Source organism: Molothrus ater, chromosome 14 (assembly GCF_012460135.2).
Source record: "Molothrus ater isolate BHLD 08-10-18 breed brown headed cowbird chromosome 14, BPBGC_Mater_1.1, whole genome shotgun sequence".
In the NCBI taxonomy this organism is placed as follows: domain Eukaryota; kingdom Metazoa; phylum Chordata; class Aves; order Passeriformes; family Icteridae; genus Molothrus; species Molothrus ater.
In genome coordinates, this window is record NC_050491.2 from 15,339,832 (window position 1) to 15,349,445 (window position 9,614).

The window sequence follows — 9,614 nt, forward strand, 5'->3', positions numbered from 1 at the left end:
CAGATAAAAACACTATAAAATCCACCATACTCTGCTATAGGCGAGGTGAGAGCCGCCTCGGCAGGAGCAGAGCCGGGCTCTGCCTTAGCTACATTTGCAGCAAAGATTAAAATGGGACGTTCGGGGTTTTATTTCCCTGCCAGAGACTCTGCCTTAATTAAACGGCGGATCTGAACATCTATTTTCACGGGCAATGGGATTTGAAAAATTGTTTCGGAAGTTAAAGTGCAAATTAATTTTAAATAATTTAGTTACGTTTTTATACAGTGCGGATTTGATGTTGTTGGTGTGGGGGGGGGGGTTGGTGTTTTTTTTTTCTTTTTTTTTTTTTCCCCCGCGGGCTGCGGTGATGTTTATTTCGAGGAGCTTGTGAAGGCGGAGAGTGGGAAAAAAAAAAAAAAAAAAAAGGAAAGAAGAGGGGGGGAACAAAAAAAAAAAAAAAAAAAGGAAAGGGGAAAAAATAAAAAGGAAAGGCTAAAAAAACCAACGAGGAAGAAGCTGCTGCTGTAACTCCTTCCCTGCCCTCCCTCCCCGCGCTCGGGCGGGCTCGGCCGCGGAGCTGCGCGCCCCGCACCGCCCGCACCGCCCCGCGCCGGCACCGCGGCTCCAGCGGGGACATCCCCAGCTCCCGGCCCTCCCGCTGACCCCCCCGCCGCCCCTCTACCCGCAAACTTCACTCTTTTATTTACTTTTCCTTTTTTTCTGATTTAATTTTCCGAGCCGCCCCCCCACCCCCCCCCGGCCGCACCCCCGCGGGCGCGCAGCGCAGCGCTCGCCCGGCGGGGACCCGCGGAGTCGCCGATATATCGCGATTTCGCGATTTGCCCCGGCCCGCTCCGCTCCTCAGCACCCAGCCCTGCCTTTACCCCTCTCACACGCTGCCCCGGCGAGAAATTATTGTGATTATTATTATTATAATGAGGAAAGCGATGGGACCCGGCTCGGAAGGAACCAGAGGAGCGCTCACCTTATTTAGATCTATTTTCTCATTTTCTTGAATTTTCTTCAGATCTGTCTTCTCAGAGAAACTAATGCCTTAATGACTTTCTGGTAGCTGCAAGCCTTCTTTTATTTCTGCTAAATATATGAAAATGTATGCAAATTTAAATCAAGCTTAACCTAGGAGCTCTTGCAATATATTTAATGGAATTTCAAACCAATAAGGGGACTCTGATGCAGTCTTCTGGAAGTGCAAATATAATTACGCAGCTCGGTTACCTCCAAAACGATGCAGGGAAAGGTCATTTTGGAACTCGCCGGCGGGTCGGGGGTCCCGGGGCTGCGCCTCCGCCCGCCCCGCCGGGGCTCCGCGGGTGCGGAGCTCTGCCCGCCGGGCCCGGCCGGGCCGGGGGCTCCGCGCTCCCCCCGCTCCTCCCGCGGGGGGGTCCCGGGGACCGCACGCGCTTTTCCCCCCATTCTTTTCCCTTTTCTCACTTTTTTTCCTCCCCTTTTTCTCCTTTTTCCCCCGTTTTGCCCTGCAGCCCGCCCGCCAGGCGAGCAGCGGCGGCGCACCGCGCCCGCGCTGCCAACTTTGAGGAGCATCCACCGGGATTTACCGGCGGCGAGGCCGGGAAGCTCCTTTTTTGGGGGCTGTTTTTTATTATTTGGGGCTTTTCTCCGTTTTTTTTTTTTCCTGCCGACCGAGCGCGGCGGTGCCGCACGGCCCGGGGCAGGCGGGGACGCGCGGCTCGGGGCAGCCGCACCGGGGGAGGAGCGGAGCGGAGCGGAGCGGGCGCCGCGCACCCGGAGCGCGCCCGGACCGGCGGGCGGGGGCAGCGCCGGGGTGGTCCCGCGGGGCTGCCGCCGGGGCGCCGCCGTTTAACCTCTGCCCGCCGCTAATCGCTCCCCATTTAAGCCGTGCCCCCCGCGCCCCCCCGTTCCCAGGCGCTCCCCATTTAAGCCGAACCCCCCCCTCAGCCCCGCCGCTCCCCGCCCGGCGCGGAAAGAGTTAAGCGGCGGGGCCGCCTCGCGCCCGGCCCCCGGTGCCGGCGGAGTGATTCACTTCCTGCCTCGCGCCCGCGCGGCCCCGCGGCCCCGCCCCGCCGCGGCTCGCCCCGCCCCCGCTCCGCGCCCATTGGTCGGCTCGGCCGGCGGCGCGCCCCCATTGGCCGGCGCGGATGCCAGTCGCGGCGCGGCCGCCGCCGGGCCGCCGTGCCGGTGGATGTCAAAGGCTGGCGCGGCGGCGGCGGCACAGTATAACTCGTGGGGCTGCCGCGGCCATGGCCACAGCCGCCTCCAACCCCTACGGCCTGCTGGGCGCCGGCGCGCTCGCCCACGCCGAGGGCGCGGGCATGCAGCAGGGCAGCCCGTTCCGCAGCCCGCAGAAGCTGCTGCAGAGCGAGTACCTGCAGGGCGTCCCCGGCAATGGGCACCCGCTGGGGCATCACTGGGTGACCAGCCTGAGCGACGGCGCGCCCTGGCCCGCGGCGCTGGCGGGCGGCCCGCTGGAGCAGCCCGACGTGAAGCCGGGCCGCGAGGACCTGCAGCTGGGCGCCATCATCCACCACCGCTCGCCCCACGTCTCCCACCACTCGCCCCACGCCAACCACCCCAGCGCCTGGGGCGCCAGCCCGGCGCACAGCGCCTCGCTGGCCGCCCCCCCCGCCGCCGCCGCCGCCGCCGCCGCCGCCGGGCAGCCCCTGAGCGTGTACTCGCAGGGCGGGTTCGCGGTGGGCGGCATGCTGGAGCACGGCGGGCTCACCCCGCCGCCCGCCGCCGCCGCCGGCCAGGGCTTGCACCCGGGGCTGCGCGGCGAGGCCGGCGGCGAGCACGGCGAGCTGGGCGGCCACCACTGCCAGGACCACTCGGACGAGGAGACGCCGACCTCGGACGAGCTGGAGCAGTTCGCCAAGCAGTTCAAGCAGCGCCGCATCAAGCTGGGCTTCACCCAGGCCGACGTGGGGCTGGCGCTGGGCACCCTGTACGGCAACGTCTTCTCGCAGACCACCATCTGCCGCTTCGAGGCCCTGCAGCTCAGCTTCAAGAACATGTGCAAGCTGAAGCCGCTGCTGAACAAGTGGCTGGAGGAGGCCGACTCCTCCACCGGCAGCCCCACGAGCATCGACAAGATCGCGGCGCAGGGGAGGAAGAGGAAGAAGCGGACCTCCATCGAGGTGAGTGTCAAGGGCGTGCTGGAGACGCACTTCCTCAAGTGCCCCAAGCCGGCCGCCCAGGAGATCTCCTCGCTGGCGGACAGCCTGCAGCTGGAGAAGGAGGTGGTGCGGGTCTGGTTCTGCAACCGGCGGCAGAAGGAGAAGCGCATGACCCCTCCGGGCGAGCAGCCGCAGCACGACGTGTACTCGCACGGCGTGAAAACGGACACGGCCTGCCACGACCTCTGACCGCGGGCTCGGCCCCGGGACTGCCCGGCCGCGGCACTGCCCGCCCGCACTATGGGCTTTAACTTATGGTTTCGGGAGACGCGGCGAGGGGTCCCCGCCCGCCGCCGCCTCGGCAATATTTTTTTTTTCCTCTCTCCGACCTGGTCACACACGGTGTTTACTCGCAGACAAGGTTTGTTTTCGGTCTCCGCTAGGATGAAGGAAAAAAAAAAAAAAAGACACAAAAAAACCACCCCCACCAACCCCACCGCAAAACAAAACCCAAACAAAAAGGAAGGAAAAAAAAAAACCGAGAAAAAAAACAAAAAAAAAAGGGAAAACCCACGGAAAAATAGAAAATGAAAAAAAAAAAAAAAAGAGAACGAAAAACCCGACAGAAAAGGAAAGACAGATGTGTGCCTATGAATAACCTTCCAGCGCCTTGGTTATATCAGCTGTATTTCAGGTGAATCTGTTTTACAATAGACTAGTTTTGCATTTTTAAAGACTTATATAGCGTTTTTAAATGTCTGAGGTGTTTTACTACAAACTGTACACAATATTTGTGACCTAATTTGTATCGAATTGAGCAGTCCAAACGTTCCTCCCTTCCCCAAGCACCGGCAATGTCACCGAGCGGGGCCGGGGCAGGGCGGCCGCGGCCCTTCCTCACCCCCCCCGAGGAGATGGGGCTCCCTCCGCGCCCGCGGAGCCCCGCGGAGCCCCGCACCGATGTGAAGAACGGGCTTATTTGTTGCAGCTTTTTTTCTTCCTTTTCAAGAACTTCCCAACACCGTAAAACGGTCGGGTCACAAGCCTGACCTCCCCCCCTCCCTTCTTCTCGCAAGGAAAAAAAAAATTATATATATAAATATATAAAATAATTATTTCTAGGAGATTTACCCGAAATTAAGCATCACAACCAAACCCGTGGCATTTGCCAGTCTTTTTTCTTTCCGAAGATGAGTTGGGCTTTTTAATCAGCGCCAGACTGAGAGGTCTGTAGTAAAACACCTTTATCCTTCTGCGCTTTCGCTTCGGAAATCGGTTTCTCTGTATTTTGTTTCGATAGTGAAGAGGAATGAGGTGTCGGGGGGAGGGAGGAAGGGAGGGAGGGAAGAGGACAGAAAACGCCCGCATTTGGTTCACGCTGAGCTTCTTTCCGCGTCGCAGGGAGATGCTGGATTTGTGGAAAAGCTTTTCTAGGGGGGAGGGCAGGGAGGAGGGGGAAGAAAAAAAAAATCATAATAATCACCGACAAAACAAAACAGGGAGGAAAAAAAAAAAAAACCAACAAAAAAACAAACCCTCAACCACCAAAACAAATTCCCTAAAATGCAAACGCCGTTTTTCGGGCGCAGGGAAGTGCTGAGCTGCACCCGCCCCCTCTCCCCCTGTCCCTCCCAGCCCGGGGCTGCGCTGTCCCCAAGGGCGGGGGGTGCGGTGGCCACGCACCCATCCGCGAGGGGTCCGTGCGAGCGTGTGTGTGTCTGTCTGTCTGTCCGTGTGTGTGTGCGCCCCCCGCCCCGAGCCCCGCACCCCCGGGGCCGCCGGGCAGGGCCGGGCTCCCCCCCCCGCTCCCGGGGCTGCACCCGCGGCCCCCCGAGGGCCGGGCCGGTCCCCGCTCCGCAGCTCCCGCACAGCATCCCCCTCCTCTCCTTGCCTCTCCCCCCTCACCCTTTCCCTCCTCCAGATTTTTTCCTTTCGACATTTATATTTTTCAAGTATTTTTCAGTAAGCGCTAAAAAAAAAAAAAAAAAAAAAGAAAATAGGAAAAAAAAAAGGAATTAAGAGAAAAAGAAAAAAAAAAAAAAAAACTCGACACTGAGGACCTGCCTATTTCTGCCAACTTTATAACTGTACAGTTTTGTATATTAAACGTTTTTTGGAAGTTATTAATTTAAAGAAAGATCATTTAGTTTATTCATTTAGTAACTGATGTATAATAAACGCTATTTTCATTAAAGGTTGCTTTTTTCAACTATTTTATCCAAAATTGCCTATTGCAGTTGCCAACAATTATTTATTTTCAATAAATTCCGCATTATGTTTAAAAAAAAAAGAAAGAAAAAAAAACCGTTTCAGAAAGAAACAACAAAAAAAAAAGAAGCCTAAATGGGTGTCGGATAAAAATAATAACGAAACACACGAGTGGCTGTAACGTTTGGTTGTCGACCAGTTTTAGTCAAGGGGTTTATATTGACGCAATATTTTATTGTTGTAAAAGGAAAAAAAAAATTAAAAAAAACCAAAAGGTTTAAATAAACATTTTTACGAAAGAAAAACAAAATAGCTGGAAACCTGCGGGTGCGTGGTTTGTGCGCTGGCCGGGCCGGGCTGCGGGGGCTCCTCCGGCCCCTCAGCCCCGGGCACGGCCGGGGGGCTCCAGGGGCCGATCCGGGCAGTGCCGCTGGCACCTGCCGCGGCTTTGGGGTGGGAAAAAGGCGTTTTTGGGGCGGTAAAAGGACCCGTGCGGCTTTGGCGGGGCAGGGCAGCGTGTGTCCACCGGCGGAGCCGCTGCGTTCCGTGTGTATCGATATCGGTGCCGTCCCGCTCGCCGCCCCCGCGCTGCCCCCGGCCCCGGGCAGCGGCGGCGAGCGGGGCAGCGGGCACCGGGCAAGCTTCTTTTGTTCCGCCCGTCCCCCCGCCCACCGTGCCCGGGCCGCGGCCGCCGGCAGCGGAGGGGCCGCGGCGCCGAGCCCCGTCCCCGCCCCGGGCCGCTCCCCCGGCGGGGAGGGCAGCGAGCGGAGGAACAATAACACTTAATCACATCCACCGGGGGAACGGGGAAACCCCGGCGGCCGGGGGTGCAGGGGGAGGCAGGGAAGCGGCAAAAACTTCAAGGGATCGCCAGCGAAACGGGCTTTTATTTTATTTGTTTTTCTTCTCCCCCTTTCTGAAGCCGAACCTCGGAGAAAACAATACCCAACCCTTCTGCCAGCAGTGTAGGGGGGAAAAAAATTACCTTTAGGAATCCTGAGGAGTGGCCCGAGCAGAGAGCGAGCTCTGGTCTTCAATAAGCAGCAGCACGCGAGTGGACAGGCGCCTTCCCACTGCACTGCCAGCGCTCCAACCCTCCTGCACCTGGGAGCGAGAGGGATTTGGGATGTGAGCAGTGGCCATGCATTGTTCCTGAACCATAAAACTGATTTATTTCATTGCTAAATCTCTGTGAGCTGCAGCACCACAGCCTTGGGGGCAACGGGCCTGCGGCCGCCCCTGCGCTGGGCAGCGGGGCCCGGGCGGCTCTGCTGAGGGACCACGACCTCCAGCTCTCTCTCCAGAAGGATTACAGCAGCAGCAGAAGGAAATATAACCCCCAAAAGGCCAATTTTTCAGTCAGCTCCAGGAACAGGATGAATGTGGCATGGGGACCAAAGCAGGAGTAAAGAGCCGTGGTTTGTAAACAGCCCCAGCTGATGGAGAAGGTCCAGGTTAAAGCCAGCCCTGGTTAAAGCCAGCCCTGGTTAAAGCCAGCCCTGCGAGCTCACAGTGCCTCTGGGCCCAGGGAGGCAAAGCTCCTCAAGGCAGCCTTGGTTTGGAGGAGGGACAGAAGGCGTTTCACTGAAATTAGCCCGTTTTAGAGCCTTTTGGCTGCTCTGTAAATACAACCACAGCGAGGGCTGGGTTATGTCTTATTTTAAAACAAATTAGGTTGAGACAAAAGGGATGCAATGAAAGACGAAATCAAGTAAGTTTATAAACAGAAGCACTTCAAAGGCTGTTGGAAAGCTGGAGAAAATAGGAGAATTTCGTCTAAAGAAAGGAAAATCTCTGCTGGTTATTGCCCATCGATTTCAGTGTTCCTGTGAGCAAAAGGAAACTCTTTTGTGCCACCTAATGTTAAGTACAGATCACTGTTGTCTTCTTCACTGCCCATCATCCATGGTGAGCGTGGGGAGCCCTGGGGGTGCTGAGCCCATCAGGGTGGAGCTCAGCATCCCACAGTCCCACCAAACCAAGGGCAAGGAACTTCAAACTTCAGCTTCACAGTTACCTTCTGAATTTAGGGATTTTTTTTTTTAAAAAGAACTCAGGAGGGGGTGGAGAGAAGCACGGGGTAGAATCATAAGAATGAGAGACTCCAAATTTGGGCTTTGTTATTAAAAAGTAGCTGCAGAACGAGCACATCCAGGGTTTATATAAGCTGCCCACCCCCAAGCTCCATCTCAGCAGCCTCTGGGCTTGGGGGAGCTTCTCCCTCCGCTCTCCTCAAGAGCCCAAGTGGCCTGGCCTTTGCACACCCGTGTCTCCCAGCTGGAAGAATTTTGGTGTGTACTTAGCAGCCATTCACATTAATTTAGTACGTAAATATATCACACAATCCTTTAAAGAAAGGGCTGAAAGTAAGTGTTTCTCTGATGACAATAAGTTGCACCGTTTTTGTGATTTTAATAGTGAGCGTTAAATGTCTTTAGCAATTTTTGGAGCTGAATCTTCCATGCTTTCTGTATTATACTGAAAAAAAACCAACCAGAGGCTTCCTTTGAGTTAAGTTTTCAATATTTGTAAGCTGTGCTCTTTAAAGATGGCCAGGACATGGGAGAGGGTTCTCTTGAAAGCAAAAGATTACTAGAAGTAAGCAGAGATGTCATTTCACTTTAGGTTGGTCACTATAGATCATTCAAAATATGGACCAGTCAATCCATACCTATGCAACATTTGACCAAGATGTTTTTAAAAGCTCTCAAAATCAAATAATTCAAGGTTTTTTTTCTGTATTTTTAGGTGTTAATTCCCTAGGTTCAGGCAGAGCAGATGAAAGCAGCCTGGTCCTCTTTGGCTGCATCCATGTACCAAAACCACCACTGATTTTAGGGCAGATCCACATGTGGATGGAGGCACATTTAAAACCTCAGTCTTTCCCCCAGGAGCACGTGGGGCTGGGGGTGGATGCCCTGATCCCAAAACCCAGACAAAATTAATTGTTTACTCACCAGAGCAATCAGTGAGCTCACCAGGCAAATGGAGTTATTAATTAATCTTTGCACAATTGAATTCCAGGGTTCCATCCTAGGAAAAAATAGGTATACAATATTTCAGGCAGGTGACCAATCTGCTCAATATCCCCCCAAAATACCCACAGACATCAGGGCCTACATTTGTACTCAGTTTCCCCTTTTTCCAGCATCCTGTAACCAATAGACTGGAAAGGCTCCACAGCAATTACATATTTAGGATATGTGATAGCTGCAGTTAAGATCTTTATGACTGATTGCAGGATAAAATTTACTTCAAATGTGCAAGAGCCCATTTTTAAACCTCAGTCTTTCAGCTGCTTTGCATTAGAGATATTCCAAAGAATCAAAAGCAATTAGAGCATACAAAGTCTAAATGGTAAATAATTTCCAAATCAAAACCTTTATTAAAGCAATAAGCATCTATTTTTGTTAACACTGTAAGAGATGGAAAGGACCAAAGTAAAGAACTTTTGGTTTTATATCACGGAAAGAAAGCCAGACTTCTATGCTGAAGAGCAGTATAGGGAAAATCTCACCCTAAGTGGGTTTTGGGTTAAGTTTGAAAGACTTGGGAAAGCAGAACAAGCAAAAGGATTTAAAACTCCGTTTTGGTGGTGGGATGGGAGTGGGGATGGTTTGCACATGCCTGAGATGGGATCTGCGGGTGGATCCGTGGCTCCCGATTCCCAGCGAGCACCTCGTCTGCTTGCAAATATTTGTAGAATCACGTCCTTAATTAGAGCGGTAAAACAGTATTAAATCTTGGAATGGGAGAGAAAGAGGAGAGCGAGGAAGAGCTGTCAGTGGCGAGAGCCTGTCAACAAGAAGTTAAAAAGGCAGTGGTAAATCTCATTTCTGGGAGCTCTGGGTTTGCAGAGCCATCGACCGGCGGCTCCGGGCTCGGCGGCTCCTGATCGATGCTGGCACAGAGCACCATGCCGAGGGGCTGGGGGCTGCTGAAGGACCTCTGGAAATGGGGATGTTTCAAACAGGGACTGGGGAAAGCTGAGCAGCAGCTCTCCCCACCCCTGGTGTTATTTAGACACCCAAAATACTGCTCCATTATTCCGTCACTGGATTTTATTTTTATTTTTTTTTAAATGATGCCGGTCCTTGACTTTTGTGCCTTGAGTACAAATAATATTTACCCAGCACAGAAACGCCATTTCTGAACCCAAGTTGTTTTCCTATTTGGCCAAAGCATGAAGTTTTGTTTTGCATATTCATCTTCAGACTTTGGGAAGGAAAAATCAAATCACATCAAATCAAATAAATCAAATCAAATCAGCCCACAGATCTTACTCACCAAAAAGTGGCTGGGGGAGATGAGAGT

General features: G+C 54.0%; 1 protein-coding gene across 1 annotated transcript; it reads left to right on the forward strand.

The window, feature by feature from the left end:
• The first annotated feature begins 2,179 nt into the window (after window positions 1–2,179).
• On the forward strand, window positions 2,180–5,304 carry POU3F4 (POU class 3 homeobox 4). Its single transcript, XM_036402343.2, has one exon. The coding sequence runs from the start codon at window positions 2,220–2,222 to the stop codon at window positions 3,339–3,341; it is 1,122 nt and encodes a 373-aa protein (XP_036258236.1). The 5' UTR covers window positions 2,180–2,219; the 3' UTR covers window positions 3,342–5,304.
• Window positions 5,305–9,614: the final 4,310 nt, after the last annotated feature.

What these genes read in the sequence shown, in the direction of transcription:
- POU3F4 (XM_036402343.2), top strand. Translation starts at nt 2,220, where the DNA reads ATGGCCACAGCCGCCTCCAACCCCTACGGCCTGCTGGGCGCCGGCGCG.